This window comes from Eptatretus burgeri, chromosome 1 (assembly GCF_056783735.1).
Source record: "Eptatretus burgeri isolate ZD-2024b chromosome 1, Ebu_testis_v1, whole genome shotgun sequence".
In the NCBI taxonomy this organism is placed as follows: domain Eukaryota; kingdom Metazoa; phylum Chordata; class Myxini; order Myxiniformes; family Myxinidae; genus Eptatretus; species Eptatretus burgeri.
Genome location: NC_140961.1, coordinates 50581351 through 50602229, shown reverse-complemented (window position 1 = coordinate 50602229; position 20879 = coordinate 50581351). Strand labels below are relative to the sequence as shown.

The 20879-nt window shown below is 44.2% G+C and overlaps 2 protein-coding genes across 5 annotated transcripts in view; one reads left to right on the top strand and one right to left on the bottom strand.

Annotated features, from left to right (window-relative positions):
* LOC147034466 (serine/threonine-protein phosphatase 2A 55 kDa regulatory subunit B beta isoform) overlaps positions 1-20879 on the top strand; it is a 234527-nt gene that overhangs the window by 163992 nt on the left and 49656 nt on the right. For all 4 annotated transcript variants that reach the window (XM_085883723.1, XM_085883715.1, XM_085883707.1 and 1 more), the window contains one exon: positions 3878-4047. In XM_085883723.1, the coding sequence (XP_085739849.1) occupies positions 3878-4047 (170 nt within the window). The remainder of the gene's footprint in view (positions 1-3877; positions 4048-20879) is intronic.
* On the bottom strand, positions 8466-10455 carry LOC147034467 (uncharacterized). Its single transcript, XM_085872992.1, has 2 exons — positions 10233-10455; positions 8466-9977 (listed from the first exon to the last, which is right to left on the bottom strand). Exons 1-2 carry the CDS (start codon positions 10453-10455, stop codon positions 9073-9075), a joined length of 1128 nt encoding a protein of 375 aa, XP_085729118.1. The 3' UTR covers positions 8466-9072.

Sequence of the window (20879 nt, the reverse complement as noted above, 5' to 3'; positions counted from 1 at the left end):
AGGGGGTTGTTGGCGGACCTTGAGCGCCCTGCGGAAATAAGGTGGGGACATATCGCAGACAGAGCGGGGGGGGGGGGGGTGAGGCTGGAGAGGAGATGGTAGAAGACAGAAAAACCACCGACCTGCCTGCGGTGAGAGAGTGAGAGTCCCAGACTCAGCCTCATCGTGGGAGATACCAATGATCCGAAATGCCTTGGTTTCCACAGAATGAAGCCAAGAAAGGTGAGAAGTAGGAGCAGCAACCCAGAGGGGAGAGCAGTACTTCATCAGGCTGTGGATGAAAGCTTTGTAAGTGGTCAGGAGCTCAGGTGGGCTGAGGAAGAACCTTGCACGATGGAGGATTCCCAGTCGGTGACTGGCTTTGGAAGCCAGTTGGAAATGTGGCTTTCCCAGGAAAGATCATGGCAGACAGTGAGACCCAGAAGCTTGAATGAAAGGATTTCTTCCATAGGATTCTTGAGAAAGTAGATGGGGGAGGAGGGGGGGGTTCTAAACGGTCCTTTCGGAGAGACATAGTGAGAGTGAGAGATTTTTCAGGATTGAAAGACATGTTCCACGTGTTGGACCAGTTTGTGATTTAACCCAGATCGTCAGAGAGCGAAGAAGCTGTTGCTTGCCGGTCTGAGAGATGACACATGGTACGGCAGAGGGTGGAGTCATTAGCAAAGGGAAAAGGAGCATTTTCCAGAGAGTCGCAGAGATCATTGATGAAAACCAGAAAAAGAACAGGGCCCAGAACGCTACCTTGAGGAACTCCAGCCGAGACAGGAAGAGGGGATGAAAGAACTCCATTTAGGGCCACACGTTGGCTGCGACAGGAGAGGAAGTCTGCGAGCCGTGAGTGGAGATGGCCTTGGATACCAAAGGAAGAGAGTTTGGCGAGCAGGGCAGGGTGCCAGACTGTATCAAAAGCACGTGATATGCCTCAGGAGATGGCTCTGATTTCATGTCTGGCATTGAGGACCTCTATCCATTGCTGGGAGAGCAGAAGCAGCATATCCAGGGTAGCGTGACCTGGTCTGAAACCAAGTTGATGATCGGAAATCAAGCCATTGGAGAAGAGGAAGGATTTAATGTCTGAAGCGATGTTACCGATGCGCTCGACCAATTGCCCTTCTAGTTCAGATATCGTGCTATATGTCGTTTTTTGCCCGATCTCTCAATGGTGAAGAATCACTTTAAAAATTCTAGTAGTCAGATCCGGTTCTGGATCTTTACCAAAATCTAATCAGTTTGTCCTTGACACACACCAAACCTGTCCACAAATTTCCATCCGGAGCCGTCCACAACTTTTTGAGATATTCTGTACACAAACAGACAAATAGACAGAAGGGGTGAAAACATAACCTCCTTCACCTTCGGTGGCGGAGGTAATTATCAAATCCGGAGCTGCATTCGGATCGTCACCAAAATCGAATCACGTCGTCCTTGTCACGCACCCATGTCCACCAAGTTTCATCCGAATCCATCCACAACTTTTTGAGATATCGTGCTATATATCATTCTTGGCCCTATCTCAATGGTGAAGAATCACTTTAAAAATTAAAATATTTGGATCTGGATCTTCACCAAAATCTAATCAGTTCGTTCTTGTCACACACCAAACATTTCCACAAAATTTCATCTGTATCCATGCACAACTTTTTGAGATATCCTGTACACAAACAAACAGACAGACAGAAAAGGGTGAAAACATAACCTCCTGCACCTTCGGTGGTGGAGGTACCTAGTTGTGGACGGATCGAGTTGAAATTTTGTGGGCAGGTTAGTTGTGTGATAAGGACAAACTGATTAGATTTTAGTGAAGATCCGGCTACTGGAATTTTTTTCAGTGATTCTTCACCATTGAGAGTCGGGCCAAAAACGATATACAGCACGATATCTCAAAAAGTTGTGGATGGATTTGGTTGAAGCTTGCTGGATATGTTGGGTGTTTGAGAAGGCAGAATTAATTCGATTTTGTTGAAGATTCGAATCTGGATCTGCATATGAGAATCATTCAATTTTTAAAGTAATTCTTCACCATTGAGAGATAAGACCAAAAACACTATAGTACGGTGCAGCATGATGTTTCAAAAACGTATTGGGCCTGACATGTTCTCATAGATCAGGCATTACGTGGCGGAGGTGTGCGCTCTCCTGAGTGCCCTTCTAGTTTTCTCCATAATTTGGTCCTTTTGTAAGTCATGCATGTGCTGATCGTGTAGAGCCTTTTGGCTGCTGGTTGCATCGTTGGCTTGGGGCGCGGCTATGCCGCTGATGCAGTTCCTCTATAACCAGAACACTGGTACTCATTTCGCTGAACTCGGAAGGATGACAGGCTGAGTCAACCCCCTGTTGTTAATTCAGTGGTAAAACGGGGCTCGAACTCAGAACCCTCGGTATCCCAAGCCACCACCCTAACAACTAAGCCAACACCAGGCTTAGTAATGCATGTAATTTTCTATCTTTCACTATTCTGAGATCACCTGTGATGATGTGGATCTTTAAATAAGGAATGTTCACCATGACAATGATGTGTGCTCCTCAACCTTTCCTCTGTGTCGACAGATTGCACAGTTTCCTTGCAGCTGAAGATTTCTCCTTCATTGCATTTCGTAAAGTGTACACAACCCTTGGGTGCTTTCTCTGTTGTATTGTTTCTGGAAGTTTACCTCTCACTCCCTTTTTTGTCGTATTTTGCTCTATACTGATAATTTCCACCCCTTTGTTGTCAAACATAATTTTGATGATGTCATTTTCTTTTCTACCATGAACTTCTTTACATTTCTCTCTGCACCTTCTATGGTCAATCATATCCAGAATTGCTTCCATGTGTTGGATTGGGAGGTCATCTTGATCATCCTCTTCATTTTAATCTCTTAATTTGCTAAACCTCTTTCAGTTAAACAAAAAAAATTCAAAAATTAATCTTAATTCCACTGCTATTAAGTAACACGCACACACGCACACACCGACCAGTACACTTTATTCGGAGAGGGGAGTGAGGAGATACACAGAGTTTGGGGGGGGGAGAAAGTTGAGGGAAGGAGGGTCGGGTAGGGGTTAGCAAAGAGGAGGTGGGGTGTGGGGATGGGGTTACCATTCTCATCATGGGGGGAGAAAAAGCCCCTTTACTTTGAAAAATGACCATATGTAAATGATGTGTACATCATCCAGGAATGCATAATGGACCATTGGACCATTGCATATTTTTTGGAACCTGCATTATATATATATATATATATATATATATATATATATATATATATATATATATATATATATATATATATATATATATATATATATATATATATATATATATATAGTGTATTTATTTTTAAATAAGTAATATCGATATACCGGAATGACACCGCCGGTATATCGATATCGAAAAAAATCGATTTCAACAGAACCAAATGTACCAAGATACATATGACAGATTAGATATTAAAATCAAATGGTCGCGAGGTTTTTCGTCGAGGTTCGAGGAAGCAAAGTCGAAGTTAATGTGGGCAGAGGTATATCGGTCGATGTACCGACGTAGAATTATGTCCAGTTTTTTTTTTTTTAATACGTACTTTTATGACCTCATCCTTCTGTGTAAGGCACTTTGAAGGATATTTTGCTTCTCAATGAAAGGTGCTTTATATACGAATTTGATTTGATTGATTGATTATAGAGAGCAAGGTCTTTTTGCTGGACAAAGTGCCGATGAGGTTATCATGCTTACATGTGAAAAGTACATCAGTTTGATTTGTATTTGTCCTAACTGCAATTTACCGGCTTTATGCTACGATGTTGCTATGATTTAAGACACTTAGCTCGACATGATTGTTTTGCGAGTTATCCAATACCGTTTCATTCCAAGACCTTGATGTACATTTCCCAACAGTTTTTGAAGAGCCTGAAGATCCAAGTAATCGGTCCTTCTTCTCCGAGATCATCTCGTCAATCTCCGATGTAAAGTTCAGCCACAGCGGACGCTATATGATGACTCGCGACTACCTCTCTATCAAGGTCTGGGACCTTAACATGGAGAACCGCCCGATCGAGACTTACCAGGTTAGTCCTCTTAACTTGTATTGTCTTACCTCAAATGCATGTAACTTTCTTTTTGTGATAAAGCTCCTGACACAAATATTATTTGCATTGAAACAGGGAATGTTCATGAGATTTGATTGGGTCACTCAAAACAGGAAAAAACACACACACGCGCATGTCCCCTGCAAAGTGGTGATGCAAACAATGTCGAGTCCCACCATCTGCTTGCATTCACGTGATGGTCTCTGCCCCTTGGGAGAATATCTTGATTCCGAGCACACAATGCCAGCACAGTCCCAGATGAAGACCACTCCAATGAAGCATTAGACCCGATCCTCATCTGCTTGGCAGCGATACTGGATGGCGGGTTTTTTTTTCAGTTTTGAACATGCATCTTCCCAACTGATGATGATGATGATATGCTGTGTTCTGCAGCTGTAGTTGTCATAGAAACATCCTCCAGTTTCAATCTGTTCTTCACCGTCCGCCACTATGTCTTGTCCTCAGCCAGCATCTTAAGCTCCCTCAGGTCCTTCTTCGATCTACGTGTTCCGAGTCTTGCTTATTTTAGGTCAGTCCAACTGACTCATTGATATTAAAGATCGGTACCTTCCGGATAACATAAAAAGCTGAAATTTTGCATACCGATGGACATCGAAGCCGATACACCAGGAAACATCACAGAACCAACCGTTGGAAAACATCCGTTAATGAAAATATAAATGAATGAAAAAAATGCAGGTGAGCGACCCGAGACAATGGGGAAGCACGGTTCGTTATTGCTTACAACGTGGAAGCATACCCCCCGCTACTCGGGAAATAAAATCATGCGAGTTAAATCCAAGATGTGAAAATGTTTGTTTTTTCTCACCAGAGGTTAAACATTATGATAGGAGGACTTGGACAGCTAATTTTGCTTTGCTGCAACATCCTGATACGCTGCTTATCTTTAACAATGCTTTCTAAAATTTTCACAAATACTTTATTTTGTGACCATTCAGTAATGAAAAAAAAGAAAGATTGTTAACTAGTTTTTAACGATTATTAAACCTTTGAGAAGGTCCAGAGAAATGAATTCACCCTTCACCACACCCTCCCCTCCAACTGCCCCCTCCCCCGCCGTATTGTGGAAGTCTTGATGAGGCCTATCAAGATTATTAGAAAAAGGTATGAGATTGCTCCAACCATGATACCACACTCGGTGATATAATGGTTAGAGCGTCCGCTCTGAGTCTGGGAGGTCGGCGGTTCGAACCCTGACCGCCCAGCCAGGTCGTACCAAAGACTTTCTAAATGGTACGTGCTGCTTCCTTACTTGATGCTCAATATTTTCAAAGGATGCAGCATGAACAAACAACCATAAGGTTTTCAATAATGCAGGCTTTGATGGCAATGGCCTCCTCCTTCATCTAAGTTCCTTTTTTTTGTATACGTTGTCGAGGCTCATGGACAATCTAGTATAGTGAACAGATAAGGACGTAACAACCAAAAACAGGATGCAAAACATGCATGCATGGGGTGGACAAAATGGATACAGAACTTGACTCCAAGGAGGGAAAACTGGAAAATTGTAAGGAGGAGGGGTTTGGGTGGGGTTAACGAGGGTAGAAAATATCATGGTTTTGGATTGGGGGACGATCTGAGATGATGGTGGTGAACAGCTGTCTTGAAGATAGATGGGGGTTGATAGTGGACCGTGTGTGCCCTGCAGAAACCTGGTTGGGGGGTGGGAGAGGGGTACAAGGAACAGAAAGAGCAAAGGGTGCAAGACAAGGAAGGAGGCCAAAGGTCTGAAGAGATGGAAGAGGCTGCAGCCTGCCTGTCTGGAGGATGAGGGATGTCACGGCAGGTGGTGGAGTCATCAGAAAATGGATAGAAAGATAATTTTCACAAGCAAATGATCAGATGAACCAATTGAAGCAGAGGAAGTCGTAGACATTTGCATGATAGTTCACCAAGTCCAGAAGGGAACATTTGCGATTGGGGGAAATCCGGGTTGGAAATTTCACAGATAGAATCAGATTCGGTCCCATGGAGTCACAGAAGTGCTTTGCTGAAGTGCCATGGTTGGTGAGAGAGGCACCAACACCCAGCCAGCTGAGTTGCATGGTGACAGTTGAAATTTCCACATATGAGGAAGAGAGAGTTGAGATGAGTGGTCAAAAGTTTGAAATCGTCTTTTAGGAGGATGGTACAACACAAGATGAACAAGAAGAAGAGCAATCAGAGATTGCAGACCTTTGGCAGGACTGCTTTTGTGTGGTGTATTTTGTGTGGCATTTGTGTACTGGTGCTGGTAAGAGAGAGAGAGAGAGAGAGAGAGAGAGAGAGAGAGAGAGAGAGAGAGAGAGAGAGAGAGAGAGAGAGAGAGAGAGAGAGAGAGAGAGATAGAGATAGAGATAGAGATAGAGATAGAGATAGAGATAGAGATAGAGATAGAGATAGAGATAGAGATAGAGATAGATAGATATTATCTTTTTATTATAAAAATAGAAAAGAAAGCCCCCAAATGGGAGTTACATTTTCATTTCAGAAAAAGAAGGAAAACCAAGAAACAATTTCTGAAGAAAGGAAAGGATGAATCAGGTGGATTATATACAAAACATTTCACAAAAGGACAAACATTCCTCTCGGACTTTGCAAATAACTTCCTTTATCCACCATTTTGATTCAAACTGCGGTAATCTTCCCGTTACTGAAAAGAAAGCAAAATCCAATTTAACACGACTTATTACAAGGTTTTGGAACAAAAACAAAGCATCTTCATCATTTACTCCAACACCATCAAGTTTTCTTTTCCTTGACTGATATCCTGCCATCTTTGCCTGAGCAAGCAGGAAATTGGCAAACACAGCATTGGAATTTTTGTGTGAGATATCCATTCCATAGATGAACACACAAGTGTTAAAAATCAAACCAAACCTCACAAAACAATTCCGAAGTAAAATAAATAAAGGTGCCAACCGTTGACATTCAACATAGATGTGAAAAAGGTTTTCAGATTTCTTACAAAAAGGACATTCATCTACAAGCAGATTTGAAAAATGGTGTAACAAGTGATTGGAAGGAAGGATCCAGTGGACTAGTCTCCATTGGAGGTCACCATGTTGTGGTGGTACAGGAGGGTGATAAAAACCTTTCCAGTTCGGAAAATAAGGGGGAGAACAAGGTAAGAGGTCTCTCCATCGAACCTTCTGCTGTGTTATTTGTCGTTGCGAAAGAAATTTTACACAACCCAAACAAAGGTCTTTTTATTTGGGAAGGCCATTGAAGCCTACGTAAAAGGGGGACGAGGAAGAGGGCTGGCAAGAGAAAAAGCACATACGAGTTCAGGAAAGGTAGAGAGGGAAGATATTCAATGTGAATTTTGTTCATTGCTTTGGTGGTCCTGCTCCCAAGCAGGTGCGAGCTGTGTGCATGTCCAAAGCACACTACCTAATATGCGTGCCACGATTCGAGAGGATCGCACACCGACCAGGCTTGCCAATGCATCAGCTCTGATCCAGCTGCCATTTGGGCTGAGAAGATCTGTGACAGATTTAACGCCCTTGTCGGTAAAGCGTTGAATAAAACACCTATCAGCAGGCATGTCATGGAAAAAGGAGTTTTAGAACAAAGGTTCTTCCAGAAACATCTGTTTCATGTAAGAATGTGTAGCTCTCGTTATTGTCAGAGATTGCCACGCATTTAGTATGCTTTGATAGAAACCAGAGAGGGGGGATGTATCGATTTTGGAAAGGTCCATCAGGAAAAGAGAGTGGTCATAGCCTAGCCTCCCAGCCTGTTGCAAAAGGTGACGAGCGACGTTGACCCATGGTGGAGAGGGTCGTGTGTATAGCATGTGAAAAGCAACCGAGAGTCGAAAGGCCATTAGCCGGCTTTTTCTGTCGACCAGGCCTTGGTCTCCATCGGTCAGTGGTAAACTGAGGACCCCAGGTCGCAGCCAGTGTTTTCCGTCCCAGAAAAAGGACACGAAGCACTTCTGGAGCTGTTGAAGCAACGCCGCTGGTAGTACACCAGCCAAACATGGAAAAGTCCTCTAGAAAACGATTTCTAGTGCATTTTTTGTTAATAGCAGGCATCCATGCTAGATCAATCAGTCATAGGGTGGGGAAGAAAATGTAGGTGGATGCCACCCTCGATTTTGACCTTAAAGGTCATTTTCAAGGTCAAAAGGTCAAATAGGTCAAATTTTGTATTTTTTTACATTGTGCATGAATTGACATCAACTTTGCCTCCTCTATCCATATAAACTATTTATATTTTCAAAAACATGCATTTACCCTCTTTAATTAACAAGTGAATTTTAAGTTTTACACATATGTGTATGGCATTCTGAAACACAAAAATGTGATTTTCTCGAAATGTGTTTATTTTGCATGTTAAAGTAATTTGCACACCGAATCTTTTTGGTTTAAACTATCACACCCAATCAGTATATTAATTTGTCACTGTAAAATCCTAAACAAACTTTTTTTGCAATGGCCACTCGCTTTATCTTTAATGAAATACTGTATAGCCCCCTCTTGTGGCAGTCAGATTTGTTCTAGTACACCAGCCAACACCTGATTTTATGGTGAATTGCTTGTTTATAACAGGCATCCATGCCAGATCAATTATCGTCATCGTGTGGGGAAGAATCTATTGTTGTTGGATGCAACCACTGATTTTGACCTGAAAGGTCATTTTATCCTGGACTTTTCCCCGTTGAAAGCTCATTTCATGTTTATATTTGCAAAAAGATAGTTATACTATTGCTGAAGTACACAGTCTCTGCAACATGCAACAATTGTGTATTATATGCCTTAATGTACGGCCCTACATGTATGATGCGAAACAGCAAACTTTTTTGATCTGAAAAAGGGCTATACGGTTTCGCCATTTATCCATCATTACCATGTGTTCAAAATGTTAATTAAATTAATGTGATGTTGCTGAGTGTGACCAGCTGGGTGACACAACGGAAAGGGATCATACAGTATTGGGTGTGTCGCATAAGCCTACATGTACATGCATGTGTATCGGCATGAGGCTCTTGGTATGAATCTACTGGCCAGTTGGATTACAGCAGTCAATCGCATCACATCCGCAGGCAAAAGTGCACCTGAAGTTCTCTCTGAAGCAAGTACATCGAGATGTTCTGAATTTTGATTTGCATCCACAGGCTACCAGCTCCAGGCAGGCTTTTGGGATTGGGGGTAGCCTTGTCCACACGGCTTTAAGGCAACCGGACTCCTTCCTCCAAGCTGAGGTGTCTGTAGGCGATGAGACATCTATGTGTTCCTGGTCTGCTTGCAACCAAATCTTTGCCTGATAATTGGCGCGTGTAGCGTGAAGTTCCAGTGCATCCCTTGTCGGTGGTAACATCTCTTGTCCCTTCTTAGCATTTCCAAAGAGTTGGAGCCTGGCATGGTTGATGGTTCGTTGGTCAGGTGTCCCATACAGGTGACACACAAACTGTTCAATTGGTGCAAGGTCTCCATCATGACCGATCCCCTTGACAAGAAGTGGTTGGCTTTCAAATGCTTTCCAGCATGACTTCTTTGCATGGCCACTGAAATAAGATGTTGTGTCACAACCTGTTAGCGCATGGAAGCTGAGCAGGTTTTCCCTAACAGGTTGTGTAAATCTCTCAGATACGGCATGTAGTGGGTAACATTTCTGATTCTTTGCTGTTCCAGACACCATCCACACTTCGGATATTCTTGTTGATACAAAGTGTATCAGAAGTAGCATGACATCTGTGTCTCTGCAGATTACGAGCACTCTTTGGTATCCTTCATTAACTGCCTCACACGAATGGAGTATCAGCCTGGTATCAGCCTCTTCATGGTTTCCGTGAAGCCTGGGGTCATCTCTCCTTGTTGACCTTTCATCAGTAACATCTGTAAATCCGCCTCCGGTTACCAGCTCAAATCGCCTGGGCAGATCTTTACCTTTCTTTATGATTCCTCAGCAAGATTTATAATTGGCAAGATCAGCTTTGTTCTCATCCAATGCAATGAACTGGACCCAAACCTGTGGGAGTGGGACATTGGGCCCATCAATGAGCTTGCGGATTGGTATCTTTTTTCCCATTCGCTTTGAGCGAGTCACTGCCTTGATGGAGCTTTCCCCGATGTAGCGATCAAATACTACATCAACTCTTATTGTGTGCTGTCCAAAGTGACGTGTTACAGTTTTTACAAACACATCAGCATATTCACCAAATGTCTGACACCCAACAGGCTTTCCTAGAGCTTGGATGAGGGTGTGACCATCTATAATCACACATGTCTTCTTGTCAGCTTCTGGAACTTCAGGAGGTACTTGTAGTCCTGTCATTAATATGTTAATCAGCTCCGACTTTGAAGCAGAGTTCATCTTCCCTCCAACCTTTGCCAGAGACAGTGGGATTGGAGAGAGTTCATACTTGAGAATGCTCGCCATTTCCAGTGGTCGCCCGGCAGTGACAGCATTGAGCAATCACTGCAGTAGCTTTCTGTCAGCTTTGATTGTTTTCTGTACATTCTGTTTAGTTGATACATTTGCCTTGTACAAATCAGCGAAGGTTTTTCGGTGGAACTTCCTGAGTGTGTCATGAAACCCGACAGTTCCCTCAATCATCCATAAGAACGTTTCTTTGTACATAGTACTGCATCAACGGTACGGGGCAATACATGTGTAATTTGACCCAAATGTGGTATGATGATCCGTTTTACGGCATTCCGTCATTCCAAACACAATTTTAGTATGTCTTCTGAATAGTTGTTTACCGATTAACAATATGGTTTAACTCAAATCTAAATGTGGAATTGCCAGGCTCAAACTTAGACCAAATAAAGACTCCCCATACACAGTGTATACCAGCCGTCAAATAAGACATGTAAACGCCCCGGTCCCGTTTCCTTAATGGGCCCAGATAATTGTTGTATATATCTCTCTAACCAACACATGTCTATTTTAGTTACTCACTTTTGATGTGCAGTTTGCGTCAATTATGTACACTGCCTGATAAAGCATGGTCACAACACCAAACCGCCATGTTGGAATTTCTTTGAACAAATCTGCCACAAGAGGGGGCTATAAAGTGTTTAAGAACAAATAAAACAAGTGGCCATTGCAAACAAAATAATTGTTTGGCATTTTACAGCGACAAAGTAGTTTATTGAACGTGTATGATGGACTTCCGGTTCCGGTTTTGAGCGGCAAGAGGTCTCCTTCGGGGCTCCCTGCTGACATTCTCAAAGTTAAGTTCCGGTTGTTATTTGTCCCGTTTTAACTGTTTAATTTTCTCACCTACATGTTAATGTGTGTTCCTAGTTCGGTTTTGTTTCAAAAATCGTGCTATTTTGTGAGTATTTATGTCGACGTTCTTACCTGGTGTTTGAGGCCTAGTCCTAGGCTTGAGGCCTACCGGTTCCACTTGGTGTTCGATCGTTTTTTTTTGTTTGTTTGTTTGTTTTTTCTCCCCATTACCTTCAATTTCTATCCTCCCCATTACCTTCAATTTTCATCCTCCCCACTTTCCAAACATCCCCCATTCTCCCAACTAATCTCTTTCTTATCTCAAAAAAAAAAAAATATATATATATATATATATACACAACAACAACAACAACAACACGCTCACCTTCTCCCGATTATGCTACTTCTTCTTCCTCTTAACTTCCTCCTCGTCTTCCTCGATTTCTTTTTTTTTTTTTTTTAACATTTCCATGACCTAATCTGTTGAACTCTCTCATACATTAATATTAACAACAAAAACGATCTTATGATGCTTCATCTTCCTCTCTCACACATGTGGTACTCTTTACTGTTTCACAATGCACTACTCTTCTGCTATTTCAACAGACTGCTTTCATTTCGACCTCTCCTTCATTCCTTGCCTAAAAAATCCAACGATTACAGCGCTTCTTCTCTCCATTCTCTGAATTCGCCTTCATTGCATCCATCAAGAATTGTGTTAAATCGCATCTCTGACCTAAAACTTTTAAAAACCACAGTTTGCCATGGATGCTCGCTTTCCATCAACCATTCTTTTTTTCCAACTTCAGTGCCAACTCACCCCCCTCACCCTCACTCTCACTCTCAAAGCAACCATCCCACTCTTCTCCCTCCAAGCCTCCCTCTCACCTCTTTCAAAAATTCCCCCTCACCTTTCTCCCACCTTTCATCCCCCTCACTCTTCCTTCTCTAAGTTGCCCCCTCTCATCCACCAACCTGCCTCCCTCCACTGCCCTCTCACCTCCATCTCTTCACTCCACCTCCTCAAATACTCAACTGCCATCTTCCTTGTCTCTTGTCCCCCCTCTCTCCCAGCACCACAGAGCCTTTTCTCCTCCTCATTCGGCCCCCTCCCCTCGCTATTCTGCAATACCCCACACTCCTTCAGCAACCCTCCTTACCTCCCCCCTCGTCCCTCGTCCTACCCTCCCCGCCCCTCCACCTCCTGCACCCAAAGCCTCCTCCCCTACCTCTTCATTAAAAGTGTGGACCTCAAATATCCGGGGCCTTCGCTCAAACCTTTCAGATCTTTCCATGCAGGTTGCCACTGACAAACCAGACATTATCTGCCTAACAGAAACTTTCCTCTCCCAAGACGTGTCTGACTCCCAAGTATCTCTCCCTGGTTACTCCCTCTTACGGTATGACAGACCTGAGCCTCGTCCTGGTGGAGGTGTTGCTCTCTTCATCAAAGACTCTATTCCTCACTCTCCCTGCACTGCTCTCACTCCCCCACACCCCCAGGAATACCTCTGGCTTCGGCTTCCCCTCCATTCCCACCTCATGTTTATATGTGTACTGTACCGTCCACCGAACAGTGATGACTCCATCTACACCTCACTCTCCGAAAACATGGACCATCTTCTATCTTCTCATCCAAACTCTCTCTTCCTCTTATGTGGCGACTTCAATTGTCATCACGCCAGTTGGCTAGGTGTGGGTACCTCTCTCACCTGCCATGGGACATCAGCAAAAGCTTTCTGTGACTCATTGGGACTGACTCAATCGGTCAACTTCCCGACCCGGATCTCAACCAATGGTACTCCATCTCTTCTGGATCTGATTTTGACAAATTTCCCTGACAATATCTGCTGCTCTTCCTTCGCTCCAATTGGTTCTTCTGACCACGTCCTTGTTAAAGTGGACATCTCTCTGGCTGTTATCAGAGAACCACCTCACCGCCGTCGAGTCTGGCATTTCACTCAAGCCGACTGGCAGGGTCTCCGAGCAGCCATCAAACTTACAGACTGGTCTCCTATCACTACTTTCTCAAACATCAACTCATCCTGGGAATTCTTTCAAAGAAACTTGCTCTCCCTCATGCACAGATTTATCCCCTCTCGTGTTCAGTTGTCTTACCCTTCCTCCCGCCCTTGGTTTACTGAAGCTTGTGGCGAGGCAGTTGTCCTGAAACAACTTGCCTTTGCCTCATGGAAAGCAAACCCAACTGAGGGCAATCTCAGTTCTTTCCACAAAGCTTGGAACAAGTGTGTAGCTACCCTCAGGAGAGCCAGAAAACAACATCTTTCTCATCTCAAGTCTGAACTCTCAAACCTCTCTCCCTCCTCAAAATCCTGGTGGCGTTTAATCAAATCTGTTTCTGGTGTATGTTCCCCCTCCATCCCCTCCCTTACCTCAAATGGCCGCACTGCTGATTCCACACGTGATAAAGCTGAATGTCTAAACTCGGTGTTTGCAGCTAAATCTTGTGTCCCAAACCCATCACTATCTCTACCCACTTTACCCAGTCGCACCCAACTGTCCCTGGACTCTGTATCCTTTTCTCCTGACAAGGTGGAGAGCTTGCTTTCAAACCTCGAGTCAGATTCTGCAACCGGTCCAGACGGCATCAGCCCACGTGTCCTCAAAGCCTGCTCTTCTGCTCTTGCTCACCCTCTCTCTGTTCTATTCACCCTCTCATTTTCCCAAGGTCATCTGCCATCTGCTTGGAAATCTGCTAACATCACTGCCCTGCATAAAAAAGGTGCAAAAACAGATCCCTGTAACTATAGACCAATCAGCCTTCTCCCAATCATCAGCAAGGTTATGGAATCCATCATCGCTTCAGACATGAAATCCTTCCTCTTCTCCAATGGCTTGATTTCCAATCATCAATTTGGTTTCAGACCAGGTCACTCTACCCTGGATATGCTGCTTCTGCTCTCCCATCAATGGATGGAGGTCCTCAATGCCAGACAGGAAATCCGAGCCATATCCCTGGACATATCACGTGCTTTTGACACAGTCTGGCACCCTGCCCTACTCACCAAACTCTCTTCCCATGGTATTCAAGGCCATCTCCACTCATGGCTCGCAGACTTCCTCTCCTGTCGCAGTCAACGTGTGGCCCTAAATGGAGTTCTTTTATCCCCTCTTCCTGTGCAGGCTGGAGTTCCTCAAGGTAGCGTTCTGGGCCCTGTTCTTTTTCTGGTTTTCATCAATGATCTCTCGGACTCTCTGGAAAATCCTCTATTTCTCTTTGTCGATGACTCCACCCTCTGCCGTACCATCTGTCATCCCTCAGACCGGCAAGCAGCAGCTTCTTCGCTCACTGCAGATCTGGATAAAATCACAAACTGGTCCAACACGTGGAACATGTCTTTCAATCCAGACAAATCTCACACTCTCACTATGTCTCTTCGAAAGGACCGTTTACAAAACCCCCCCATCCACTTTCTCAACAATCCTCTGGAAGAAGTCTTTTCTTTCAAGCTTCTGGGTCTCACTATCTGCCATGACCTTTCCTGGGAAAGTCACATTTCCAACCTTGCCTCAAAAGCCAGTCGCCGACTGGGAATCCTCCGTCGTGCAAAGTCCTTCCTCGGCCCTCTTGAGCTCCTGACCACTTACAAAGCTTTTGTCCGTAGCCTGATGGAGTACTGCTCTCCCCTCTGGGCTGGTGCTCCTGCCTCCCACCTTTCTCGACTTCACGCTGTCGAAACCAGGGCTTTTAAGATCATTGGCATCTCCCGCAATGAAGCTGAGTCTTTGGGCCTCTCACTCAATCACCGCAGGTTGGTCGGTGGTCTTTCTGTCTTCTACCGACTCCTCTCCAGCCTTACCCCCCCTGCTCTCTCTGTGATTTGTCCCAACCACATTTCCACAGGTCGCTCAAGGTCCGCCAACAACCCCCTTCTGGTAAAACTACCAAAATCACGAATCACTGCTCATCTTCACTCTTTCATTCCTCTTTTTTCCCGCCTTTGGAATAAACTTCCTCACTCTATTCTTTCCCATTCTTCCCTCCAGGCTTTCAAAACAGCTGTTCACCACCACCTCTTATCTTCCCCCATCCAAATCCTCGATCTTTTCTACCCCCGATAATCCACCCAAGCCCACTTCCTTCAATTCTCCTGCTTTCCTTCCTGAAAGTCCCTTTAATGTCCATCTTCCCCTCGCCATGTTCCCCGTCCCATCTCCATCCCTCTCCCTTCCACAGTTCACCTGTGTCTGTTCCCCACTGTTTTGTCCCTTCCACTCCCGCCCCTCTTGTCTCATGCCTCCTTGCTGTGAGTTGTGTGTTAGCTCTCATACGAGCCTCGACCAAGGTATACAAAAAAAAAAAAAAAAAAAAAAAAACCAAAAGATTTGGTGTGCAAATTACTTTAACATGCAGAATAAACACATTTCGAGAAAATCACATTTTGGTGTTTCACGATGCCATACACATATGGGTAAAATATAAAATTCACTTGTTAATTAAACACCCTAAATACGTGTTTTTGATATTAAAAATAGTTTATATGGATAGAGCGAACAAAATTGATGTCAATTAATGCACAATGTAAAAAACACAAAATTTGATCTTATTTGACCTTTTGACCTTGAAAATGACCTTTAAGGTCAAAATCGAGGGTGGCATCCACCCAGATTTTCTTCCCCACCCTATGACTGATTGATCTAGCATGGATGCCTGCTATTAACAAAAAATGCACCCCAAACTTAAGAAAATACATGTTGGCCGGTGTACTATGGAGGATGCAGCATGAAAAACCTGTGCCATAAGGTGGAGGCCACCAGTGTGTTGATGACCAAGACCCTTCCACGATACGACAGTTGTGTGATCAGACCTTTCCATTTTTGCAGTTTACCCTCAACAAACTCAAGCAGACCAGCCAAATTTTTTGCTACTGTGGTATTATTACCTAAGAACACTCCAAGGTACTTCACACCATCATTGTCCCATGACAGTGGAGCAGGAAGTCTTGGCGCCAAGTCGCACAACGGACCGAGCCAAAGGGCGCTCGTTTTGTTCCAATTTACTTTGGCTGAAGAAGCCTTTTCAAATAAGGACAAACAATAATGAACAATGTTAATGTCAATGATATCTTGTACGAATACACACACGTCATCGGCGTATGCCAGTACCTTGATGGGCCGTTCAAGCTGGGACAAACTAACCCCTGTTAGTCTACAGCGCAAATAAACCAGTAGAGGTTCGATGGAGAGAGAGCATAAAGCAACCCAGAAAGAGGGCAACCTTGTCTCATTCCCCTGTTAACAGACAAAGGTGCAACAAGTTCATTGTTTATCTGAAGCACACTATAAATATTATTGTATAGTATTTTAATATAAAAGATGAAGGTTGAACCATTTCCAAACCACTCAAGTACTTCGCAAAGGTACCGATGGTCAACACGGTCAAAGGCTTTCTCCTGATCAAGGAGAAGAAGTCCTAAATCTTTAGGGTTTTCCTTGCACAGTTCAATGATGTCTCTCACAGGGGAGATGTTGTCATAGATGGAACGTTTTGGGACACGGTAACATTGATCTTCTTTCAACAACGAGGATAAATAAGGAGTAAGTCGCGATGCCAGGGCTTTCGAAAATATCTTATAGTCCGTACATAACAGGGAGATAGGACGCCGATTTTCAATACTCAGCATGTCTCCCTTTTTTGGGATGAGGGTATAGTAAGAAGAGCTCGCCGGCAACTCCGAGCTAGCTCTCCAAGCTGGCAGCTTGTGTTCAAGGTGTTAATGAGTTCTAGACCCAATAAGTGCCAAAACTTCTTGTAAAATTCGGTTGCAATTCCATCCAATCCAGGTGCTTTCCCAATGGCAAAGCCGTGCAGGGCAGTGCCAAGTTCATCCAAAGTAATGAGTCTTTCCAGTTGGGAACGCCCATCTTCCCACAACACTGGCAGGCCTTCGGAGATAGAGGCGACACTGACAGGATTTATTTGTTCCATTGAATATATTTTCGAAAAGTATTCCTTCACGAAAAGTTTGATTTCTGATTGTGTAAAGGTAATGGATGAGTCTGCTAATCGCAGCCGAGAAAGCTGTTTACTGGGAAGACGTTTCTCTGAGGAAAAGAAATACTTGGTTGGTACGTCTGCCTCATTCAGGTGCCGCACCCTCATCCGAACTAAGGCACCATGTGCATTCCTCTCGGTTATTTCCTTTAATAAGGACTGTTTCTCAGTTAAGGTTTTTTGTATGTTGCTATTATTTTGTCCGATGACCCGTTGGAGTTGTAAAATCTCGAACTGTAATATTTTCTTAACTTCATGGTCAGCCCTTGTTGAGAAAAAAACGATACTGTTGACAGAACCCTTCAATTTGGGTTTTTACTAAATCCCACCATATCAACGGGTTCACGGAACAGCTTAGCTTCTGTTCTAGGAGAGCCGGCCAGAAGGATTCAAAGGCCTGAATGAAGTTGAGGTTTTCTAGTAAACTGTTATTGAATTTCCAATGAGAGCTCCCTGGACATGGTTTAGAGAGTTGAATAAAGACTCGAGCTAGGGAATGGTCGGAGAAACCAGAAGGCACGATATCGGATTTATAAACTCCATGTAATAAATGAGAATTTACATAGATGCGATCAAGCCTCACAAGTGAGATGTGGTTGTTTAAACAACAACACCATGTATAAGACCGATCAGAAGGGTGCTGCACGTTCCAAATATCATGAAGATTATATTTCGCAATAACGTTTGCAAAACGTTCTGCGGTACATGGTTGGGGTTCCGGCCCATTTCAGTCACATGAAGCTTTAACAGTAGTGTTAAAATCGCCACCAATAATTAGACAAGTCTGCAAATCCAGTGTTTGCAGGAATTTTCTCAGTTCGGTAAAAAAGGAGATCCGCTCATCATTTTTGCTTGGAGCGTACACATTGAGAATTGTGAACTTGATCTGATTGATAGAGAAGGTCACGGAGGCAAGGTGTCCATCAATAATACTCATAAATTTAAGGCAGGACGGATGGAAATGTTTCCCGAAGACAAACGTGATGCCTGCCTTCGACGTGGAGTTGTTACTGAAGAAACATTCCTTGTCCATAAATAGTCGCCACTGAGCCTGAACAGATCAGACAGCATGGGTCTCTTGTAACAAAGCTATGTCGAGACCGTTGACCTCTACCAACTGTTTAATTTGGACCTTGTGGAGCAGACTCCCACCACCATGAACATTTATTGTTCCAATCTTGAAACTGGCCATGAGGAAAATAATAGCTTCTAAGAATAAGATCAGAAGCGGGATCATTGATTCGGATCCCTTTTCGCCTTGGCAATCAGTTTTTTTGAAGCGGTGACAGTGTGTCTGGTGGAAACCGAATAAGTCAGGCTTACGTACGATAGCCTGAGCACACTCGAGGAAGGACGGTAGATCTGGAAAGTATTCCGTCAGGTTTATATTGCGTTTCCTATATGTATTTTGTAAGAAGAGTCTTATTTGTTCAGGGGGCGGGGGGGGGGGGGGTAGGACCTTGACTGGTCGGCTTCTCCACCGTTTCCACTTGACTGTTGCTGTTTGCTTCCTCCAGGTCAGATTAGTCAGAGTCGGTTTTAGTTTCCGAGTCGCACAAGCTTGTACTGTCCTGCATATCGATACTGTCATCAGTATTGATACACGGATCTGTATTGGTTACCACGTCTATGTGCTCTTCCATTGTGGGAACACCTCCTGGTGAATTAACGGAAATGATCGGGGAAATTGATGAAACAGAAACACCATCAGTGGATGTAGCGATATCGCTTCTCTCGACCGTAACGGTGTTATTGACCTCCAATGGTGTGGAGGTATACAGTACTTTGGGGGTCTCTCGTAAAACATCCATTTTAACATTTCCTGCATTTCCAGCTTCACCACGTGATGGACCGGGAGCAGTAACAGGGTTAACATTTTTTTCACTATTTCCTGCTGACAAGGATTCAGGGTTAATATTTACCAAAGTGACAGCAGGTTCATCACTAGTGGTCTGTGTATCACCGTCAATGGACTTTCCAATAGGAGAGTTTTTAACAAGTGAAACAGTTTCATTTACTGCGATAACAGGTAAAGTGGTCTCTGTAAGGGAGACGTCTCTGTCCTCACCGGCAAGTAGGCTGAACTTGTTGGTCGTAGGTACTGGGGTCCGGGTCCATTCCGGGTCCATTCCAGGTAGGCCTTGGAGAGTGACGTCAGTCACAACTGCGGGAACATTACCGACAGATTCCTCATTTGTAAATGCTCCTTTCTTCTGGGTTAAACGACCATCAGGTAAAGTCTTTCTCTTCCTTGATGGAACGACGAAACCATCCCAAACATTCGTTTTGCTGTTTAGACGATCGGGCTGAGAGGGCTGGGCCTTATTACCGGGCACGGAATTCGCTTCCTTCACACTCGAGGAAGAAGAAGAAGAGGACGTATCCTTGTTGACAAGGTTTGTTTCATCGTTTGACGAGGTTGCCTTTGGGCAAGATCGTTTCAAGTGTCCGAAATTACCACATTCGAAACATTTCAGAGTTTCAATGGTTACGTCGACTTGGTAATCATGATTATCAATTTTGAGTTTTAAAACGATGTTCAAGGTTCTTTCAGCATTTGAGGGAGGAAGCACCACATAAGCTTGTCTCCGAAAAGCATCACATGCTTCATCCGATCGTCCTGGCTACGTAAAGGTAATATTGTGATCTGAGAAACCACAGAACCATAACGAGATGGTTCGAAGATCAGCGTTTGATTCTTCAGGAAAGGAGGAGCGTTCGAGATAATGACCTTCACGGCCGGTGTGTCGAGAGGGGAGACGAGCACGAAATGTCCGTCATCTGTTGATAGTCCGGTCGATACGATTTCGTGAACCAGTTCTGTCTCAGACACGAAGATAACCACACGTTTGTTCATTCCTGAGGCTGCACGAACTTTGTGAGTACCGACTATGTTTCGCGTGGCGATAACGAGATCCTCGACGCTGACGTTGTCGGGCGGGACACAGACGATGCCATGTTTTCTTGTTAATGCTTCAAATGCCGAATAACGGGAATACGAAGTCATGTTTAGGAAGTGGGGGGAGGGGTGATTGCTCTTGTGCAGTAATTAAATACGAGCCGAGACAGGTTTCCAAAGGAAATAAACACAGCTACAGTGAAGAAAAAAACGATCAGTTGAAGGGCCGGGATGGGCCGCCAAGTAAAAGCTATCCACAAGAACCTGTGGGCTCTTTCTCTCTCCATCTCGGGAAAAGGTATGCGAGGAGAAAACAGGGGGATAGGGAGGGGAAGAGATGAACCGAAGGGCAAACCATGGATTAACAAGGACAGATGGGCAGGGTGTGGTGGGGTGGGGTGACGATGGCGCGAGGGAAGGCCGAAGTGCGAGGTCTAACGAAGAGGGGAGGGAGAGAAGAGGGGAGGGAGGGAGGGAAGGGGCACAAATAACGATGCGTAGAAGGAAACAAAGGAAGGGAGGTGAAAAACGATGTGAAAGGGGATATAAAGGCAAAAAAAAAACAGGGCAGATCACAGCTCACCAAGACCACACAGCCACCATGACACTCCACTCGACTCACCAACAGCCAGCAGGGAGAGAGAGAGAGAGAGAGAGAGAGAGAGAGAGAGAGAGAGAGAGAGAGACAGAGAGAGAGAGAGAGAGAGAGAG